We start from the raw sequence: 23,604 nt of genomic DNA, 5'->3' as shown, positions 1-23,604 counted from the left end.
GGTCTCCTGCTCCCTCAGGAGTTGTCTGTTGTGCTCCCTGACAGGACAGACATCGATTGTGGCCGGGCACCAACTAGTTCTTCTGGTCTCAGGATAATGTAGGTCTCTGGTTCATGTGGCCCTTTCTGTCTCTTGGGTTCTTAGTTGTCGTGTGACCTTGGTGTTCTTCCTTTGCCTTTGCTCCAGGTGAGTTGAGACCAATTAATGTATTTCAGATGGCCACTTGTTGGCATTTAGGACTCCAGGCGCCACAATTCAAAGTGGGATGCAGAGTGTTTTCATAATAGAATTGTTTTGCCCATTGACTTAGAAGTCCCCTCAAACCAAGTTCCCCAGACCCCAGCCCCTGCTTCGAAGTAAAATTTCTAAAATTCAGAAAGACGATGCTATGCAAAGCAGGTACGTGCTACTCCAACAGCCTCCGCATACTCATACAAACAAAATGTAGGTCTTGCAACACAGGCATACTGATTTTCACAAATTCAATATGGAAAAACATAGGATTCTTTAGCGTTGGGAAGATATCTTAAATTGGGAGCAGTAAACCAACATTTTTGAAATGTACCAGGCATGATGCAAGGTGCCTCACAGCAGCAGCAAGCAGCAATGGCAGCCCGTTTATTGGGGGTGTGTGTGCAGATACTGTGCTAGGTACTTTCTGTGGTGTTATTTCGTTTTACTTAGCAGAAAACCAAGGCTCAAAGAAGTTGAGTGCCCTATCCAAGGTTACTCAATTCATAGGGTCAAGAATCAAATCCCGGCCTCTGTGACCCTGACACCCAGGCTCTTCCCACTGTGGCTCACACTGCCCCCCACCCCCGCCCCATGCCCTGGATCGAGCTTTCCCTGAAGACCACTTTACAAATAGGCTGCTCAGTCACTGCTGGGAGACAGCACTGGAGATTGGGGCTTCTGGGAAGCAACTGGGTGCTAAAGATCAAGAGGCTGAAAAACAGGTAGGCTCTTTGATTGTATACGTCATCTAGTCCAATCCTCTCATTTTACTAATGAGGAAGCTGATGTTGCCAAACTTTATTAGGCCACACCTGCTGAGAGCTAGGACGGGAACCAGGGTCTCCTGACTCTAAGCTTAGTGCACCTTCACTGCCCAGTGACTTTGAACATCACAAAACTAGTCTAGAAACAGGGGCCTCACGCCAGCACTGGTGAATGTGAGCCTTTGGATCATTTTGTGCTTCTAACCTCTCTCGTCTGATGGTGGTGTAGGGGAAGCCACCTAAAGACACCACGGCCACCGGCAGAACATAAACATAAAAGAGAAAGCAAGTATAAAGCTTCCAATTTTAAAAGCGGTAAGGCAGTAAAACAGGTATAATAAATCAGGCTCCCAGCGACTGGGAGATGCATGGGAACTACCTATGGTCCACCTACTTGATGGAATATTATGCAGGATGTATTATGTTTCCGAAGAACAGTTAATGACATTAAAGAAATGCTTAAGATCTGTCAAGTAAAAAAACCAGAAATCAACACTGCGTATCAGTCTAATGCCATTTGTGAAAAACAAAGTAAAAAACACCATATAGAAAAAAGATGGGAAGAACACACACAAAAATGTCAACAGCAGGTCTCTCTGTTGTGGGATTATAAGTGATGAGCTGTTTTATTTTTTAAACCTTTTAGAATATTCTAAAATTTGTACACTATTTTGCATGATTTTTGTAATTAGAAATCAATGTTACATAACTTCATTAATTTGCTGGTGGACCATGGGAAAGATCATGTCGCATTTCTGCCAGCCTTACTGCCCCCTTCAAAAGGAGCCTTGGCAGGGACCGGGTCAATGTGAGTTGCATCTCGTTCTCCACGGCCACTTCAGATGTGCTGCATCACAGAGACCTGCATGTCCATGACCCTCTTGGCGGCAGCTGGGGACTCCCTGTGGTGAGTCAGAACCGCAGAGCTTTTAAAGGAATTTTATTGGGGGCAGAAGCTGGTCTGAATGTTGCAGGTTAGGCCGCCATCATAATTCTTTGCTCTTGAAGCTTTCTTTAAAGGCTCCTGCTTTCTTCTCATATGCCAACAGCTTCCTTAGTTTGCCTTTTTTGGAGACCAAATATCCTCACCGGTCAGGCTCCAAGGCAAACACTACCGAGGTCATTCCCCTCTGTGCTTGCCCTGATCTACCTCTCTTCAACAATGAAGGCTCATACACGTCTGTGATGTATCAGGAACGGTGCTAGGCACTCGATATTCAGATTAAGATAAAGGCCTTCCTTTGGAGTCGCTTTCTGTCTACACTTGAGAGCACTGTGCAGTTGGTAGGACCACGTCTGTTACCTTACATGATCCCCACAGTTCCACGAAGCAGGAAGGCACGCACTGTAAGGCCCAGTTTACATTTTACGGAAACCCTGGTGGCCTAGTGGTTAAAAGCTATGACTGCTAACCAAAAGGTTGACAGTTCGAATCCACCAGGTGCTCCTTGGAAACCCTATGGGGTAGTTCTACTCTGTCCTTTAGGGTTACCATGAGTCGGAATTGACTCAACGGCAATGGGTTTTATAATCTTCCAAAAATTCCAATAATCCTCTCATTCATTTACTTTAAACTGTGAATTGCTCAAGATTTATACTTACAATGAATTAGAAAAACTTCAAGAACCTCCAAAGAGCAAAATTTTTATAAAAGCATGCCAAACTACAATACCCTGTTAGAGGATTCTGGGTGACTGACTGCCACATCTACACCGACAACCATGTTTATATGTATCTACACTGACAACCATGTTTATGTGTACCTACACTGACAACCATGTTTATATGGGTCTATACCTACCTAGTCACACTTGATCCTCATTATATGTGGATTCCACATTTGCCAACGCCTCAACTCCCTAAAATGTATCTGTACTGCTAAAATCAATACTCGTGGCACTCTTGCAGTCATTCGTGGACACGCACATGTGCCCACTGGAGAAAAATTTGAGTCACCTGACGGTTAAGGCTAGTTCAGTATTTGGTAATTCAGTGTCTGCAGGACTTTATAGAATGTAACCACTGGGCATCGACTGTATACACACATGCATATGCATGCATTGGACATCTATATGTTCATACATGGGTACGTGTTTTTATTTATAGAGTGTGTGAATCTGTGGGTTTGTGTGCATATCATAACTGTTAAGGCCCCTCCCTCTGTTCGCTGGGTAGTTTTAGCACTTGACACAATCCCTGCCAAAAAGCAGGCCTTTAGTAAAGACTTCCTGAAGGGAAGAAAAATAAAGGCTGCCAATTCTCATTGATGCCTTCTAACTTCTACGCCCATCTGGAATACACAAAACAGGTCCAGAATCCTTGGGTTTGAAGACATGAAGCCACCCCCTTCTTTCCACTAAAAGCTCAGGCTGCCCAGTTTCTAGAGAACATCAGATCAGACCTGTGCTGGTTAGAGGAAGCTGAGGGCTGTTGGCAGTGCAAATGCCAAGGAAAGCCTTTTAAGGGCTCACCCAACCCTCGAATGTTAGGTGTGAGGCAAAATACTGGTACACGGGTGGAAAATTCCAGGCATGCTATAAAATGCACAGTTAAATTCTTTTGGAGATAAGACAGAGAGAAAGAGGCCACCAATTTTCCCCTTCAAGTCTGATTTAGCTTTCTCTGAGGTTTAAGGACACTAGGTTCTTCATTCAAGCCCACACCCCTCAAAACCATAAAAGTAGCTGCTTCTCTATTTTTAGGGAAATTAATCTAGCCAGGATAATTACAGCAACCCGAACTGGAAATTGATGACTCATCAAAAAGACAGGAAATAGAGAATTTTACATTCTTAAAGGTACTTTTTTTTTAAAGGTACAGCAGAGAGTTCGGTTCCAGGACACTTAAGTTGGACTCTCCAAATTCAAACAGGGGAAGCAGTTATTTGTCTAATATGATTGTCAAAACACTCCTGTGAGTCTCAGGCTTGGTCAAATGTCTATGTTCTACCTGACCTGGTTTCCTCAGTCCTTCACGTGGAAGTAGAACAAAAGAAATTAACAAGAGACCACCAGGGAACCCACAACGGACCAATGGGAGAAGACTTGGGGCCTGCTGCCACCCTGTCAGTCCTCACACAGCAGCATCAAGAGGGAGGGACTTTAAAGGCTACCACCATAGAGTGCAAAGGGTACTCACTGCCAAAGGACTGGCTTAGGGGCTCAACTTTATGTTCTTCGGACTGTTCCCTCATCTATAAAAAAAATGGGCATAATAGGAGCCTCCTTCTGACTGCTGGGAAGCGGGGGCTGGACAACGTATGAGAGACACCATGGAACAGTCTGGAGCAGTATGTGTGGAAGGCTCTCCACCGGCATTCCCCAGTGTGAATGCATTTCCCATGCCCAGAGCTGTGTCACCAGCTGCTTGTCTGTGCACCTTTGTAAATTGCACTTTATGTCCTTAGCCCCTATCCCCACAACGCAGGGCGCAGGCCTCCCTAGACAATTTCGACAAAGCCGGAAGCGAAGTCAGCTAAGGGAAACGTTTTCTGCTTTCCCAGAGCATATCGTATCTTTTGATAAAACCCTGGTTACATACATGGTATAAAGGAAATACTCCAAAATTAACTCAAGTGACCCTCATAAATGTCTCTTTTGTAATGTACTACGTAAGTGTATATACAATGTCATTCTTTTCATAAAGACTGTAGGCAAAGAAGACAACATGAGTAACCTTAAAAAAAAAAATATGAATTTTACTGGCAGGAAAGGTTTGGGAGGTGCAAATTCTCCTAAGACTAACATTAGCCATAAAAAATGTAGTATTTCAGTGCAGTTCAATATTTTCTTTCATTGGCGGCTCAGAGCCTCAGCCCACATGTTAAGAGGAATGTAATAAGCTGGCTGCATGGGCTACAACTGAAGCTCGTTTGCCAGCCAGGACTCTGGGGACAGAGCAAAGAGGTGGCCGTGGACTTCAGCAAAAATGGGAATACCTGCGCTTCTGCCTGGAACACTTGTAACTCCTCGGGGGAACAGCCCAAAGCCACACGAAAGGCAACAGTTGCAAAGACAGACTCAGAAACAAGGGACGGGGGAGTAGCCCCGGCCTCACCGTGCCACCTGTGCCCGCCCAGAGAAGCCTATCCACCTCCAAGCCATCCTGGGGAACCGTTTAAATATTAAAATCCATACCACTTTGCTTTGCTAGACTTGCCAAGTTAAAATCAATTAGGGTGCTAAATCTCCATTTACTAAGAGAGGTGGAAGGACCTGTCTATAGGATGATTGTCTAAGATGGAGGTACCTTTTTATCTTTAAAAAAAAGGGGGGGGGGGAGCAGAGAAATAATCCATTTATTTAACCCAGAAAACGATCATAATCTGAAACCCTGCAATCTTCTTTCACCACAACCGTTTTGGCAAACCCCTCTCTGTTCCAACAAATATTAAACTGTGCTTGCCATTTGTCTAAGGAATCTCGCATTAATAAACATGAAGAAGAACACTTTTACCTCCCACTCTCAATGACAGGACAAAACAAAGACCAGCTGTATTCATCAATGGGCCCTTGTTCTGCACATAAAGGCTAATTACATTTTGCTTCAAGCCTACACATGGAAAACTTCACGGCTGCCATGCTCATCACACCAGCCCTGCCTTGCCAGCTGATGCACGGCCATGATGATCGGACCCAACGTACTGGGGTCTCAGCAGCCTCGGTGCCTTTGACGTGGATGGAGGCTTCTTTCCAAAATGGGAGTGAGGGGTGGTCACTCCCGCGACACTGCCCAGTGACAGGCAGGCAACATGTGCTCTTCCAGTCTCATGAGAGGTGATGTCATTAAGGTCAATCTTCTTCAAGGCCTGCTAATTTCAGAAATGTACCCCAAGCACTACTGCTGGACCGGCAGGAACAGATGCTATTTGGTGACAGCTACTGCGACACTCACTGTGCTGGGTGCTGTACACACACCGACTCATTACTCTTCACAACCACCCAAGGACGTGGGTGCCATTATGCCCACTGTACAGGTAGGAAAAGTGAGACTTAGAGGTGAGTAGTTGGTCCAAGGTCCCACAAAGGGTGAGTAGTGGAGCCACCGCGTCACTCCCAGGTCTGTCTCCAAAGCCACTTGTTCCCCATACCTCCTCAATTTCCTTCCTACCGTTTTCTGGCAACAAGTATTTAAGAATCCTTCCTTTCAGAGGAGAAAAGAAATTGTTTTGAAGTGTTTTAAGACCGTTTGTGAAGAGATTTGCCCCCGGGGGGGGGGCTGATATTCATATGCATTAATGAAAAGATGTCTAGTCTAATAAAATAAAGTTATGCTGGGCCTGAGCAGATGGTAACGTGACACAACTTCCCCTGACAATAAAAAAGGAATGCGGAGGAGGAGGCTTCATACAGGATCTCCACGACTGAAGCGACTGCCTCCAAAGTTAAAAGAAAGTAGCAATTATTATCTCAGTCCATTCTCGACATTTTTTGGTGGATTACTTCCTCTGGGAAACATTTACAATAAGCGTTTGCCCCTAGGCTGCCTGCTGTTAGCATTCAGTCCTTTTCTGATTTAGGAAATGTAAGTCTAGCCCTCTTGCACCCACCATATCCCATATGGGAAACCTCTGGGACCTCTGCTGGCCCCCAAAGATCAGGCTCACTGCTGAGTTTTCAAACTGAACCCATGTTGCTCCTACATCCGCCACCCAGACCTTAACTCATCTTTCAATCCCAACCATGCCCCCCCCACCCCCGCCACCCCCCTTCAGCAAGGCTTCCTTGACAATTCTTTCCTTCTGCTCCAACCTGGACTGGTCCTGTGCTGGAGAGCTTCCATTCGCAGGTCTTAGTCTCTCTTCCCCTTTCTCCACCTGCTCTTACCCTGGAGGCTGCCCTAGCAGGAGGAGGGAGGAAGGGCAGGTCAGGGGCTGCTGATGCTCCCCTGACTTCCTTTCCCCTTTCAAAGACTACAACTCCCCTCAAAGCACCCCACCTCCTGGATTCCAGCAGCCTCTCCCTTTAAACCTACGGGTGGACGCAGCACCATGAGTACAAGCTCAGGATACTGCACTGCTCTGGAAAGCTCCCTCCTCCAGGCCCACAACACACTCTATTAAGCTCTGGTTATCCTCATCTGTCTCTGCAGGGACCCTGACATAGGAAGCAGTCCTATTGGATGGCACAGCACCCTGCTCCCCCTCTATCATGGCTCTTTTCTCCCTACTAATCTGGGAGCTCCTGGCAAGAGCAGGGACTTCCAGGGCCAGTGGACGGTGAGGCACGAAGAAGGCCTCTGTGAACTGCTGAATTAACGAGTGGAGCTGTCATCTTCGAGTCAGGCCCATCATTTCTCCAAGTGAGTCTCTCTCTCCATGCACACACACACATCACAGCTCCTGCCTCCCCACTCAGCACTAGAGAAGAAAGGTTAGTCCTGCTATGATCACTCTGGCCTCCTGAGAGGGTAGCACAATGTCATAGGAGGAAGCACACCCCAAAAGCGCCCGGAGCCCTGCAGCAGTGAATGAACGACAGCCACAATCCTGAGGCAAAGCATTTCACATGCTGTAACAATCTACCCCGATACTTTTCAATTATAGTTTTCATTTACCATAGTTTGATGAAACTGAACAAGTAACATGGAATTTCACCTGTGTATGGATTTTGGGGAAAAAATCATTTTGGCCTTAAACTACACTGATACAATGGGAAATGTCATCTAGAAATGGTTTTCAGCAACGCCACACCAAGGAGCACCGCCTCTCATATTATGCCAGTGACATCAGAGTTCTTTGAGTGGTCTGTGGGCAGGGCAACTGGCCGCTGGTCCTCCCTGGGTGATTTTGCTAAATCAGGTGACATTCTGGGACTTCATGCTCTTGCCTGTAAAATGACAGTGACGGCTGCTAAGGAACAGCCCAGGCGTCAATGAGTCTGAACAGTAACTTGAAAAACACTTAAGACTGAAAATCTTCACCATCCTCTCAAGAGACAAGCTCTGATGCCACAGTAGGGAGCAGTCACCTGGGCACAGGGCCAGCAGGTGCCTGAGCTGTTAATTGTTAACTGGCAACTCTGGTTGGGAAAAGGGAATCACCTACCAGCATCGGCAAGGCCAGACAAAGGGGGCGACAGGAGAGGAAGCGACTCCTCCTTCTCTGGCTCTGTCTCCCCAGTCACTTCTCCAGTCCCTACATTCCCTACCTAGACAAGATGAAAACCTGAGTGAGAGGAGAAAAAATTTAAATCATTCCTAGATCACTGCTCTCCCTTAGAGAACACAGTTCGCCATTGTTTCCTTAACCGCAACCCCCAAACGAAGCAATGAAATGGACAAAAGTACTCCATGCGGCTTTCTAGAAGTCCAATAAGAAAACAAAAAATCACGAATCCAAACCATGGATCACCAATGAACCACCCTGTGCTCCACAGTGACAAGCAGGGTACTTTCCTGTCAACCCTGAACGTTTTGTTAGTGGCTTTATGTTACTGGGTAGTTTCTTTCTCACAGGCAAGTGGATGTCCACGGCTAATGGAAAGCAGACTTCCCCGTGGGTACATGATGGCATAACAGGAGATGCCAACTCCTGGACATTGAGCTCTGACGACATTCTCGGGGCATGGCTTTACAAGAGGTTTTTGATTCAGAGCCACTGGGAAGGAAGAACTGTATTTTCAAACTCTGGTCCAATAATTATGTTTATATTTTTATTTTACAGATATGATTAAAACAAAAGTGTCATGGAACGATACTTATCTTTGCTAAGTGCAATGTGTTATGACATCTCCTATTCTATCATTTTCTTTAATATTCCATTAGCCAGCTAGAAGGTAGCCACTCATTGCACAATTGTGACCCACAGTTTGAAAGAGTGCCTTAGAGTCTGGTTGTGCAAGCTTTTTTTTTTAAATAAAGCAAACTTTGTTAATTATAGATACACAAACTGTATCTATACACGAGCCTTTTAGAAAGAGTATGGTTTAATAATGATAATAAAAAAGCCCAACAAATATAAGCTAGTGAAATAATCAAATATATTCCCACCACAGTCATCATGAATTCTGCCAATAAGTAAAAGGATGTAGGAAAGAGTGGGCAGATAAAGCAATTAGCACGTTGTCTACAAATCTAAGGTTAGAGCTATTTAAAACAAATATTGAATGCTACATATTGGATTAAAATATTAAAACGGGAAAAAAAAATTACTGAGAAAGCCAACTTGCTTAGTAGAATAGAGTGCAAACAAACAACAGATAAACACGGACGACCCGTTGGCAGAGAAACTGGACACAGAGGTGCATAAAGGGGACCAGGCCTTCATCTTGGTAGTTGGTGTGGTTGCTGTCGTGGTTACATCTGAGGGATGGGAACTCTCAGGCTGTGGTGTCAGTTCAGGGTGGGGTGGAGCCACGCATCTGCCTCCATGACAACAGGCTATGGGAGTGCTCTCAGCGATGCCTCAGGGTTGTTGCTGTTGTTAGGTGCTGTTGAGTGGATTCCAACAACAGGAAGAACCACTGCCCAGTCCTACACCATCTTCACAATGTTGCTGTGTTTCAGCCCATGGTTGCAGCTACGGTGTCAATCCATCTTGCTGAGGGTCTTCCTCTTTTTCACTGACTCTCTGCTTTACCAAGCGTGATGCCCTTCTCCAGGGACTGATCCCTCCTGATAACACGTCCAAAGTATGTAAGAGGAAGTCTCACCATCCTCGCTTTCAAGGAGCATCGTGGCTGTATTTCTTCCAAAACAGATTTGTTCGTTCTTCTGGCAGTCCATGGTATGTTGAATATTCTTTACCAACACTGTAATTCAAAGACATCAATTCTATTTTGGTCTTCCTTGCTTTCCCATGTATAGGTGATTGAAAATACCACGGCTTGGGTCAGGTGCACCTTAGTCCTCAAAGTGACATCTTTGCTTTTTAACACTTTAAAGAGGTCTTTTGCAGCAGACTGGCCCAATGCAATATGTCATTTGATTTTTTGACTGCTTGCTTCCATGGGCGTTGATGGTGGCTTCAAGTAAAATGAAATCCTTAACTTCAATCTTTTCTCTGTTTATCATGATGTTGCTTACTGGTCCAGTTGTGAGGATTTTTGTTTTCTTTATGTTGAGGTGTAATCCATGCTGAAGGCTGTGGTCTTTGATCTTCATCAGTAAGTGCTTCAAGTCCTCTTCGCTTTTAGCAAGCAAGGTTGTGTCACCCGCATATTGCAGGTTGTTAATGAGTCTTCCTCCAATCCTGATTTCATGTTCTTCTGCATATAGTCCAGCTACTCAGATTATCTGCTCAGCATACAGACTGAATAAGTATAGTGCAAGTATACAACCCTGACGCACACATTTTCTGATTTGAAAACATACTGTATCCACTTGTTCTCTTCGAATGATTGCCTCTTGGTCCACATACAGGTTCCACACGAGCACAGTTAAGTGTTCTGGAATTCCCATTCTTCATGCTATCCATAATTTGTTATGAGCTACAGTCGAATGCCTTTGTGTAGTTAATAAAACACAGGTAAATATATTTCTGGTGTTCTCTGTTCTCGGCTAACATCAGCAGTGATATTCCTTGACCCACATTCTCTTTTGAATCCAAATTCTTGAATTTCTGGCACTTCCCTGTCAATGTACTGCTGCAACCGTTTTTGAATGATCTTCAGCAAAATTTTACTTGTGTGTAATATTAATGATATTGTTCAACAGTTTCCACATTCTGCTGCATTTCCTTTCTTTGCGATGGGCTCGAATATGTATCTCTTCCAGTCGACTGGCCAGGTGGCTGTATTCCAAATTTCCTTGCATAGGTGAGTCGGAGCTTCCAGCGTTGCAGCCATTTGTTGAAACATCTCAACTGGCTTTCCATCAATTCCTGGACCCTTGTTTTTCGCCAATGCCTTCAGTGCAGCTTGGACTTCTTCCTTCAACTTCGCTTGATCATATGTTATCGCCTGAAATGGTTGAATGTCGACCGATACACAGTGACTCCGTGTATTCCTTCCATCTCCTTTTGATGCTTCTAGTGTTGTTCAACATTTTGCCCTTCAATATTGCGACTCAAGGCTTGAATTCTTCAGTTCTTCCAGTTTGAGAAATGCTGAGCATTTTCTTCTCTTTTGGTTTTCTAACTCCAGGTCTTTGCACTTCTCATTGTAATACTTCTCATTTATAATACTTCATAATACACCCTTTGAAATCTTCTGTTCAGCTTTTACTTCATCATTTCTTCTGTTTGCTTTAGCTACTCTATGTTCAAGAGCAAGTTTCAAAGCCTCTTCTAATATCCACTTTGATCTTTTCTTTCTTTCTCATCTTTTTAATGACCTTTTGCTTCCTTCACGTATGATGCCATCCCACAACGCATCTAGTCTTTGGTCACGAGTGTGCAGGCATGAAATCTGTTCTTGAGATGATCTCTAAATTTAAGTGGGACATACTCAAATTTGTACTTTGGCTGTTGTGGACTTTTTTTTTTTTTTTTTTTTAATTGTACTTTAGATGAAGGTTTACAGAATAAAGTACTTTCTCATTAAACAGTTAGTACACATACTGTTTTATGACATTGGTTAACAACCCCACGACATGTCAACACTCTCCCTTCTCAACCTTGGGTTCCCTATTACCAGCTTTCCTGTCCTCTCCTGCCTTCTAGTCCTTGTCCCTGGGCTGGTGTGCCCCTTTAGTCTTGTTTTGTCTTATGGGTCTGTTCAATCTTTGGCTGAAGGCTGAACCTCAGGAGTGACTTCATTACTGAGCTTGAAAGGGTGTCCAAGGGCCACACTCTCAGGGTTGTCATGGATTTAATTTTCTTCAGCTTCAACTTGAACTTGCATATGAGCAACTGATGGTCTGTTCCGCAGTCGTCCCCTGGCCTTGTTCTGACTGACGATATGGAGCTTTGCCATAGTCTCTTTCCATAGATAAAGTTGATTTGATTCCTGTGCATTCCACCCAGTGAGGTCCAAGTAGTCGTCGTTTATATTGTTGAAAAAAAGGTATTTCCGGTGAATAAGCCATTGGTCTTGCAAAATTCTATTGTGTGATCTCTGGTGTCATTTCTATCACTAATGCCATACTTTCCAATTACTACTGATCCTTCTTTGTTCCAACTTTTGCATCCCAATCACCAGTAATTATCAATGCATCTTGATTGCATGTCTGATCAATTTTAGACTGCAGAAATTGGTAAAAACTTCAATTTTTTCATCTTTGGCATTAGTAGTTGGTGTGTAAATTTGACTAATAGTGGTATTAACTGGTCTTCCTTGCAGGCAGATGGATATTATCCTATCACTGACAGTATTGTACTTCAAGATAGACCTTGAAATGTTCTTTCTGACGACGAATGAGACACTGTTCCTCTTCAACTTGTCATTCTTGGCAGGGTAGACCATATGATTATCTGATTTTAAATGGCCAATACTAGTCCATTTTAGCTTACTAATGCCTAGAATATTAATCTTCAAGCATCCCGTTTCATTGTTGATAACCTCCAATTTTCCTCAATTCATACTTTCTTCATTCCACATTCTGGATGCGTGCACTTGTTTCTTCTCATTTTGAGTCATACCCCATCAGCAATGAAGCTCCCCAAAGCTTGACTCCATCTGCGTCATGAAGGTCAGCTCTATTTTTAGGAGGCAGCTCCTCCTCTGTCATATTTTGAGTGCTTTCTAACCTGAGGGGCTCCTCTTCTAGCACCATATCAGATGCTATTCCGCTGCTATTCGTAAGGTCTTCACCAGCTAATTTTATTTTGGAAGTAGATCGCCAGGTTCTTCTTCCTAGTTTGTCTTAGCCTGGAAGATCCTCTAAAACCTGTCCACCATGGGTGACCCTGATGGTGTCTGAAATACAGTGGCACCGCTTCCAGCATCACCGCAACACACAAACCACCACAGTATGAGCAACTGACAGATAAGTGGTAGCCCCAGGGTTGCATACCAGTTGCCAATTTTCAAAATGAAATTTAAAGATGACCATACCTTAAAACCAGCTCCTTCTGTAGTATATAAAGTAATATGGTAGAGCACATCAAGACAAGAGGTTAAAATGACCTGGCTGTTTCCACTGGGATTAGAAATGCCAACAAGTGAGCCAGGGTTGCCACGGTAGACAAGACTATTTTAACCTTTTGCAGAAGCTGCATGCTCGTAGTTGAAGCTGGCTCTGACTACCGGGGCTGGGTAGATGGGCTTTCAAGGTCTCAGGCTACTAAACAACCCAGAGTAAAAAAAAAAAAAAAAAACCAGAGTAAGGTGTCAAGAATCTACCTCTTACCAGCCTCCAGAGCCGCTGACACAGCAGCAACCTCAAGGCCCAAGGGTCAGGGTGAGGAGCCAGAAGGACAATGAGTACCAGCACCCCAGATGGAACAGCACCCTGGGAGGAGGGTGGTGCCATTCAGAGGCACCCTCTACTCACCAGTGCCCACAGAGGCACTGTATGAGCACAGCAGGAGACCTTTATTACTGGAGTAGGGCAACCTGAAAGACAGTTGTCAGTGGGCACGTGCATTTCTGGGAGATGGAAGGAGACTCTCAAACAGGAAAAAGTGGTTTGAATGGTAGGCTGGTATTGCCTGCCTGGACTTTATAGAGGAAGCTGTGGCCAGGAACCATCTCTGTTGCTTCTTCATCTTTTCTTGATTTGTATCAGTATTATTTCCTCCTTTTGGGTGTACTGCAGGGAGGGTGGGCTGGCAACAAACATATTGTAGTTGATCATTCTGATTTCCTTCTGACAGGAGCCAGGTAGAAGTAAGCCCCATGTGACTTTGCCTATCCAAATACACACATTCCCTACGTGTGTGCATCCCCACAGGCACAGCTAGCAATGTGAGGCATGGCATACAGAAATGTTCCTGCCTGGGAGTGTGCTTCTTCTGATACAGGCCTTACGGAAGGGCCCTGGGAGAATGAAGGACTCTGGTCCAGGTAAAAGGTGACATGATTTGCACAGACAAAGCTCCACAAAACATCTCATGTGTTTCATCATTTATAGGCTGATTCTTTTTTTTTTTTTTTTAACCCTCTTAGAGAAAGGTATAGCATCGACCAGGCCTCACAATAATTAAGGAAAAAAAAGTTTTAGTCAGAACTATTGGTAAAGAGCACTAGAGCTTGCTATAATACTTGCGGCATTAAACTGATGTAAGTATCTCATCTGAAATGACGGTGCATCCCTGGAAGCAATGCAGAGATCAAACATTTTCTAAAGCATGCCCCACTTTGCAAAGTCAATAGAAGTCGAGTGAATCGAGGGTAAATCTTTTATGGATTAGCAAAATCAGGTGAGACCTGACCAAACACATGCTGATGGGAGAAGCAAACAGACACTTACTTTGCAGTAGTTTCTTCATCGTATTTGGTTTTCAGGTCAAATAATTCTGTTCGAGTTTTTTCCAGGGCTGAAAGGCAGAAAACATAAAACAATACTATAAAATGCTAATGGTTTAAATAAATTTAAAAAAGAAAAAATATATATTTTCATCTCAAAAGAGTCAAAGATAAAAGTGCATTTCCTTCTGCCTCATCTCATCCCGTGCTTCTCCTCAAAGAGCACCACTTGCAATAATTTGTTGTATAGATTTTATGCTTTTTAAAAACATGGTTACATACTTAATTGCCTATATATGTTTTCCCTGAATGGGATAATACAAGTATTGCCTGAGCCTTGCTCCTCTCCCTTTGCAGTGTGTCACAGAAATCTCTCCGGGTCAGGTCACAGCACTAGCCATAACAGCCAGCACTTGTGTAGAGCCAACCAACGTGCCAGGCACTGCTGGATACCTAGGAGTGAAGCTGCTGACGGGGGAGAGCTTACACATTTAAAATGCCATAAACCCCACTAGCCTCCCAAAAGGCAATTTCCTCTCCTATTGACAATATATGAGTGTGACTATTTTCCCACACCCTCGCTAATACCAACTGAAAAAAAATTCTGACAGTCTGACAGGCAAAACAATCATTCACTGACTTCCTTTGCATCTCTCCTATTCTTAATGAGCTTAAATATTTTTTCATGCATATCAGCCATTTGCATTTCTTTCGACAACAGCCTGTTCACACCCTTTGCCCATTTTTCTATTCGGTTGTTTAATCTGTTTTTATCGATTTTACTCACTTGTCTGTTAAATTTGTGATATTTATTCCCACTCTGTCACTTGTGTGTGTGCGTCTGTGTTTCGGTGTGCGTGTTTAGTTTTTATTCAAAAATTTTATACACAAATTGTTTTGTGACATTGGTTGCAATCCCCTCAATGTGTCAGCACTCTCCCCCTTTCCACCCTGGGTTCTCAGTGTCCATTCATCCAGTTTTCCTGTCCCTTCCTGCCCTCTTCATCTTTGCTTCTGGGCAGGTGTTGCCCATTTGGTCTCATATATTTGATTGAGCTAAGAAGCACGTTCTTCACCTGTGTTATTGTTTGTCATCTCTGTTCTAACTTGGATTATGTTGCCTTCTAATGTTTTTCCTACATTTCAATTAAATATGCAGGGTGGTTTTCCTTTCAGTAGGCATTCCTGCTACCCCCGGCCCCCATAAGAAGTTTAAAGAAACTGTAAAAACTTTAGCATAATCTTTTTGGGGATCCTTTAAATTTCAAAGGCCTGCTATCACTGTTGTCCTTAAGCTTTGCTTAGGGTAGAAGTATGCTTTTTCCTATAATTGTCCTACTATCATTCTAAGTGAAATGGCAGTCTTTGACAGTCTGGAAATTTAGGTGTGCTTGTTGGAAAAAGAGCAAAATGAATGGTGGCGAGTGGAAAGAGTGAAAATGGATTTCACATCCTCCCACCTCAACATGAACAACTGAATGCTGGTGACTAATGAAGTAAAGGCAAAGAAGCTCCTGGGGCTCTCAGGAAGTCTGGAGCGTGGGCTCAGCAGCTCCTGCCAGCTCATCCCCAGCAGGACAACGGGTACCAATGAGAATCCGAAGGGAGGAAGAGATTGACCAGACTCTCTCCCTCCAGCCTTCCCTTCATCAACTTGACTAGAATGAAGAACATCAGACCTGTTTGCAGAGTCTGAACCTTGTGTTCCGCTTCCTCCAGCTTTGAGGTGGTAGACATCTGTGTCTCCTGCAGCTTTCTGAAAAGGAAGGGAATGAAGTCAGACTGGTCATCTTGTTTACCAACAGAAATGTACAGTGACCAGCTATGGTAACAACACACAGCTGCCAACAGGTCTCACCTGGAATGCCGCGTGTATTATGAAGCGTCTTACTAATCTTTAACACCCCGGCTTGGTAACCATATCTTACATAATGCGGAGCACACATCCTGTAGGCCTTGACGTGTGACAATTTGTGTAGAAGGTTATCCTAAATGTAACTCATTCTTGAAATGCCAGATATTTAAAAGAGAAAAAAAATCATCATCATGCACTCATTGTTTTCTGAAGTTAGCCCAAGAAGAATGATGCATTTACATCTTGCTGACACAATGAAGGAATTTGGTGGAATAAAGGATGTACCAAGTAGATGTGACAGCTGTTCCATCTCTGTTATAATGGAATGCAAATGCCACCGCAATACCTAAGGGGGAAATGCTAAGTGTTTTAAATTACATTCCCATGATCTCTACATGAATTCCCTGGTCAGTAAACAGCATTCCTTTGCTCCTAATCTGCAGAAAATCTCTAAAAATAAGTTTATTATTTTTTACATCATATGAATATAGCATAAATGCTCTCATAATAACAAACCTGAGAATACAGAAAAGTAGAAATTACACAGTTATTTAAAAAAAAATCATCCAGATATTCCTCACCTATAGAAAAACATGGAGCTCTGGTGGCACAGCAGCTAAGAGCTTGGTGGATAACCAAAAAGGTCAGCAGTTCGAATCCACCAGCTGCTCTTTGGAAATCCTATGGGGCAGTTCTACTTTGTCCTATAGGGTCACTATGAGTCGGAATTGACTTGACGGCAACGGGTTTGGTTTTTTTTTGGTATAGAAAAACCCGGGCTGCCGTGAGTCGGAATAGACTGGACAGCAACTAACAACAACAACATAGAAAAACATTTCTAATGCTTTCATGTATTTCAAATATAAAACTATACGGTCTGAGTTTTCAAAAATTAAGTATCATAAGAGCATAGGAGGCAAAATGTCCTTTCCCTTTCTTGGCTCCATTTCTTCTCATCAGATATAGTTCTTTTATACCCTTCTAAAAACTTTTGCTTACATATATAAATACAGTGCAATATGTAATATACTATAGTGTAATATAAAGTCACTATCCCCACCCACCTGTCAGCTTGCTGTACTGTGGTGGCTTGCATGTTGCTGTGATACTGGAAGCTATGCCACCAGTATTGCAAACACCAGCAGGGTCATCCATAGTGGACAGGTTTTAGTGGAGCTTCCAGAGTAAAAAAGAATAGGGAGAAAGGTCTGGCGATGCACTTCGGAAAATGAGCCATTAAACCCTTCAGGACCACAGCAGAACATCACCTGACTTGCTTGCTTTGGGTACGTCATCAGGAGGGCGTTGCTTTGGTGAAACAGGGGGCCAAAACAAGGGTGTGGGAAATGCCTGGTGAGGTGACTTGGCACAATCACCACCACAATGGATTCAAAATGTTGCTGACAGTGAGGATGACATGGGACCAGGCAACATTCTTGTTTACTGTATGTAAGGTTACCATGGGAAGAAGCTGACTTGACAGTATCCCTCCCTCCCTCCCTCCCTCCACCCACCCACCCACCTACTTACCTACCTATTCCTTTCTTTTAATACAAATGGGTTCACAATCCACACATTACTCTGCAGCTTGTTTTTTCACTTATCTCCATATTTTGAAAAATTTCTACTTCAGCATACATACTTCTTCCTTATCCTTATTATTAATTTAACTAGGCCTCCATAAATGGACATCAATTGTTTATAGTTTCTACCTATTAAAAATTGTGCAATGATCATTATGTAGGTATTATTACATAATTTTGAGACTGAATCTCCTGGATAAAATTCTAACGGAGCAATTACAATGGTCAAAAGGTATGTGTGTGGTTTATTTTTTCTGTTTTGACAGATACTGTGAAAATTCTCTACAAAAACCTCACCAATTAAAATTCCTACTAATCGTATGTATGCATCTGTTTTCCTACACTCTTAACAATACTGAATAAAATCAAACTTAATTTTTGTTGTTGTATTGTTCCTTGCTGTGAAGTTAGCCTCCCAACTCATGGCAACCCCATGTATTACAGAGTAGAATTGCTTCACAGGGTTTTCTTGGCCATGATCTTTATGGAAGCAGTTTGCCAGGCCTTTCTTCTGTGGAGCACTCGGTGGGGTAGAACTGCCAACAACCACAAACTGACCACAAACCACTGGTGCAACAGGCTCCTAAACTTAATTTGACTGCTGGGTGAAGCTGAGTTATCTCTCTTTGTGCTTATCTCCTTTTTATACCCATTTTTTTGGTAGAGTTGTTTATCTCTTATTAATTTGTAAGAGTTCTTTGTATACTATGAAAATTAGCCCTTTACCAGATGTGTTATAAATATTTCTTCCTAGTTTTTGATGCTTTTGAAAATTTGTTTATGGTACTCTGTTTTTCAATTTTATTTATGTAACTTTTTTTTTAATGCTTAGATTTCCTCACTCTAAAATATTTGCCCAAATTTCTTCCAGTATGTATGTAATTATTAATATTTAAATCTGAAATCCGTCTCAATTTTTGGCACAATGAGGTAAAAACCTAGTCTTTACTGCTCCCTCCCCCCAAAATCGTGAATTATTCATATTTTTAAAATATTAATCAATCCTTTTACCTGATTTGAGGAGTTAACTTAATAATATATTAAATTCTTGTGAGTTTATGTCCAGACTTCTGCACTGCATGAGTTTACTCTAAACAGGTCTCATTATACTGGATTTAATTTTGACTTATGCATTTTTCACTTAATATTATGTTGTATATATTTCTCATGTTATTGCAAACTCTATAGGAACGGTTATTTTAATGGCTGCATAATGTTTCAGTTAGGGAAGAGCCAGCCTTTTACTTACCCACTTCTCACTGATTGGGCATTTGGATAGCTTGCATTTTCCCCCATTATCAATAGCATCGCGAAAAATCTCTTCAGGCACACAGTGGTTCCCTAGGAAGCGTTTACGTAGGATGGATTCCACATCTCCTGGGTCAAAGCGTCTGCCCATCTTTCTGAGCCCTGACTCCTGGTGCTCCCTCCCCTCCCCACTGGAGGCTCTGCCCTATTCACCTCCTGGCCTGTGTGCAGACAGGGGCGTGGTCCTGCAGAGCAAACCTCAGGAGGTCATGTCTGTGCCTGTACAACCAGAGGCAAGGGCTGCAGTGGCAGGCTGGGCTCTGGTCTGGAGTCACTTGGTCCCACCTCTGGCACTGGCTAGCTGTGAGAGGTTGGGCAGGTACCTAGTCTGTGTTCCAGTTTCTCCGTTTGTAAAATGGTCCATTCTGCAGGCCTGTCATGGGGATTCAGTGGGCTAATGTTCACAGAGGACCTGGCAAATTCTGATGCAGAACAGGCACTTGGTAAGTGGTAGCTGGCATTTTTATTCTTTTCTTTTGTTAATGAAGTCACTTAGTAGTGCTCCAGGGAGGCTCACTAATACCTGAGATCTTTATGGAGTCTGCCTTGTAGAATTCCAAGCAGCCACATACGAAGTCCGCGGAAAACAGCAAAACAAACCCTATGACATGGGCAAACCTGGCCCCTTCTTTCTAACCACAACTGAATGCCTCCTTTTACATGGATACATGCATTTCTCCAAGGCAGCCTTAAATTTTTAAATCTTAATTTAACCAAGAATTAATAAAAAATATGACTTACACAATTTTAAAAACTTACAGTTTCTAAAAGAAATTTAACTTTTACTACATTGTCACAGTACTGCAAAACTGCTCATTATCTGTGGAAAACATTTTGGGTAAAGTAAACCATTAGAAATCTAGGACTCACATCAGTGTGGGCGGGACATCAACATATTTTACAGGCATCAATTCCTTGATGCATGAAGCGTGGTGTGGTAAGGAACAGAGGCAAAAAATAAAAACAAAAAACAAACAAAAAAACCTTCCAAATTTTACATACACACCTGTGTGTGATGTTCTCTGAACTATTTATTAAAATACAAATATCAACATTGACTAAAGAAGGCAGAAGAAGGTGTTCAGTATGTACCCTGGGGCTTCTCCCCAGAGGACACCCAGCTGAGATCATTTCTATTATCTCATCTCAGGTACAAATGCGGGGTCATTTATAAATGCCTTGTGTTCTACCTCCAAACTACGAGGTCCTGACACACACGCTGACCTCATCCACCAATGGGTAAGACAGATTTGCACTCGAGAGAATCCCACAAGTTAAGAATAAAGGGACATTTTTATTTTTTAGGGAGTCCCTGGGTGGTCGGAAGTTCAAGTCTACCCAGTGGTGCCTTGGAACAAAGGCCTGGTTATTTACTTCCAAAAAATCATCCATTGGACCCTGTGGCGCACAGCTCTACTCTGACACACACGGGGTCACCATGAATTGGAATCGACTCCATGGCAACTGGGTTTTTTTTTTCTCCTCAAGCCAAATTTTGCTTAGAGCCCCTAGGATTTTTGCTTACAGCCTGGGTTTATTCCACAGATACATTTAAGAAGTTCCCTTGCAATGTGATGTTTAGAGGGAGAAGAACATTACGCCAGGACGTGCACACCAGACCACAGGCTCACCTCTCCTTTTCTGCAAAGTCATTTTGTAACTTTTGCTCCTTTTCGAGAGCTATAGTCTCGGCTTGGTTCTTCAGAGTCTGTTCATATTCTCGGATTTTCTCTTTAAGTGCTTTTATCGTAACCTCTGTGGACAGGAAAAGAGAGGGGAGAAAAACACCTACAATGAGAGCAGTACGATTCCATGTGGCTATGTATACACGGCTTCCGTAACCCAGTAGGATTGGTATGTTTTAAACTTTAGCTCTTCAACTCTGACACAAAATCAATGGTTACAAGTCCCTTCGGAGACCTTTTACTCCCTAAATGTTAAATTGAACTTTAAACGTTTAGGTTGAGAAGGATCAATGGATTTTGCTGGGAAGAAGAGCTATGGTTTCTCTAACACAACTTTAAAAAAAAAAAAAAGAAGGAAAAAAATCAATAGTAAAATATAATATCATCTTATTGATGAGTCTTAAATGAGTCCCCTACTGAGGGAAGATTAATAAAGTTTTAGTTGGGTTTAAGTACTTTCTTACAGAAAAAAACAGGTCACAATGGTATGTACATTTCAGAAGAAGTGGTTTTAGCCGGTTAAGTCTAGAGGCTTCCCTGGCCATGGGCCTGCAGCTCTACTGCTTTGCAGGTGACGAAAAACACAACATGCAGAGTGGACAACATGTGTATTTCCTCAGATGCCAGCTGGAGCTTGGGTGCTGAGAGCACCCTCCACCCAGGGCAGGTATTGGCAGACTTGGGTAGCGTGTGCAGGGCAAGGAGTGCAGTGCCTGGGGGAGAACCACATCCGGCAAGATGCTCCAAATGATTGCAGAATGCGCCGCAAGTGCCCTGTGGCATGGGGCATGAAAGCCAGGGCAGGGGCAGCACCGTGCAGTGAACCAGCCCTGAGGCTTAGCTGCTCCTGGAAAAGGGCCCGTTAGGAAGCCGGGTTGTCCCTGCAAAGCCCAGAGCCAGATATCTCTCAGTTACGGCACCACCACTACTACCAAATGCATGTTTACAGCCTTTGCTTCAATAACGCAAAACAGGACTGCCAAAGCAGATGCAGCCGAACAGAGGAGGGTCAGAACTCAGATCTGTGGGCTGGTCCTAGAGCAGGCCTGCTTCCTTCCTATACACACCCCACGCCAGGGATCCTCCTACACACACCCCACGCCAGTGGTCCTCCTACACACACCCCATGCCAATGGTCCTCCTACACACAGCCTGCACTGGGGGTCCTCTTACACCCCACACTGGTGGTCCTCTTACACACAACCCACGTCGTTGGTCTTCTTACACACCCCATGTTGATGGTCCTTACGTACAGCCCATGCCCGGGATCCTCTTACACACACCCCACGCCAGGGTTCCTCTTACGCACACCCAACGCTGGTGGTCCTCTTATACACATACTGCATGCCGGGGGTTCTCTTACAAGCACCCCACAGTGGGGGCCCTCTTATATATACCCTATGCTGCGGGTCCTCTCACACAGACCCCACACTGGGGGTTCTCTTATACACACACCCCACGCCAGGAGTCCTCTTATACACACCCTACGCTGGGGGTCCTCTTACACACATCCCACCCTGGGGGTTCTCTTATACACACACCCCATGCCAGGGGCCCTCTTATATACATCCTATGCCAGGGGTCCTCTTACACATACCCCACACTGGGGGTTCTCTTATACACACACCCCATGCCAATGGTCCTCTTACACATACACTCCATGCCAGGGGTCCTCTTATACACACCCTATGCTGGGGGCCCTCTTACATACACCCCACATCAGGGATCCTCTTATACACACCCTACGCCAGGGGCCTCTTACACACCCCCCATGCTGGGGGTCCACTTACACACACCCCACGCCAGTGGTCTGCACACTGGTCCATCTGCAGCAGCAGTACTCTGATCCCAGCTCCTGGGGAACATACCTGCTGCTTAGGCATCTGTCTCTGAGAAGGCAAAGACTGAGCTTCTTTGTGTTCCCAGCACCCCACACAAGCAGGTGCTCAGGACATGACTGAGGCACAAATGACCGAACAAGCCAAACCCGGACGACCAGGGTGAGGCCCTGACAGGGCTCATGACAAGGAGGCTCCAAGCTCAAGCGACAACGTCACCTGCCAGGTCTTGCTTGGCCTGTCAGAAGCACAGACTGGCCCCTGCCTGCAGCTGCGGTAACTATGAGAATCATGCCCTAAGAAAATGAGGCTTTTAATGAAGTGAGATAACTTGCCCAAGGTCACACAGCTAAGTAGAAGCAATAAGGGACTCGAAGCAGAGCCGTCGGCCTTTGTTCTTAAGAAGTCTTGGACGACACATCTCATTTTAAAACACCCATAGGATGAGGCCTTCAGGGAGGAGAACATCCCACAGCTCAGTTCTGGCTCCTTGCCAGACAGTGCTCCTCTCCACAGGGACAGAAAATAGCACCCAGGCCACTGGGCCCCACCAACGCCATCCACCCAACAAAGCAAGATCAAACTAAACAGAAAACAAAGAGTGGGTCTGTCAAAAGTAGAAGCCAGCAATCAAAAAAGTACAGCCCTTCTGGGGAGAGCTCCCCCGGAGGCAAGTGTGTGCTTTCACCAGCCTGTTGCCGGAAAGCTCGGGCAGTTGTGATGAGAAACAGTTCCCACTGGGGGAAGCAGTCCCTTCTCTCAGACCGACCCCAGCTTGGTAAGTCCAACACTTCTAGGAGGGCCAAGCAGTCCCTTCTGGTCCCAAGGCACAGCTGCTCTCTATGAACCAGATGGAGGTGGGGTCAGAGCTGACTCCGGCTCTCCCAGTTTCCTGTCATCCCCATGTCCCCAACTTCAGCAAGGAGGCTCTTCTGACCCTAAGGAAGGGTCCTGGGGATGCTGGCCCACATCCCAGAGGCCCCAAGGCAGAGGTCCTGGGGGTGCTGCCCCACAGCCCAGAAACTCTAAGGGTCTTGAGGGTGCTGCACCA

At 44.2% G+C, this 23,604-nt stretch overlaps 1 protein-coding gene across 11 annotated transcripts in view; it reads right to left on the bottom strand.

Moving 5' to 3' along the window:
* Positions 1-23,604, bottom strand: part of CUX1 (cut like homeobox 1) — a 457,171-nt gene that overhangs the window by 156,581 nt on the left and 276,986 nt on the right. For all 11 annotated transcript variants that reach the window (XM_049903554.1, XM_049903560.1, XM_049903557.1 and 8 more), the window contains exons 6-8: positions 20,662-20,785; positions 15,964-16,040; positions 14,289-14,355 (exon numbers count right to left, since the gene is read on the bottom strand). In XM_049903554.1, the coding sequence (XP_049759511.1) occupies positions 14,289-14,355; positions 15,964-16,040; positions 20,662-20,785 (268 nt within the window). The remainder of the gene's footprint in view (positions 1-14,288; positions 14,356-15,963; positions 16,041-20,661; positions 20,786-23,604) is intronic.

This window comes from Elephas maximus, chromosome 12, assembly GCF_024166365.1.
Source record: "Elephas maximus indicus isolate mEleMax1 chromosome 12, mEleMax1 primary haplotype, whole genome shotgun sequence".
Taxonomy (NCBI): Eukaryota; Metazoa; Chordata; class Mammalia; order Proboscidea; family Elephantidae; genus Elephas; species Elephas maximus.
Note: the sequence above shows the minus strand (reverse complement) of the source record. Positions and strands in the feature narration are given on the sequence as shown.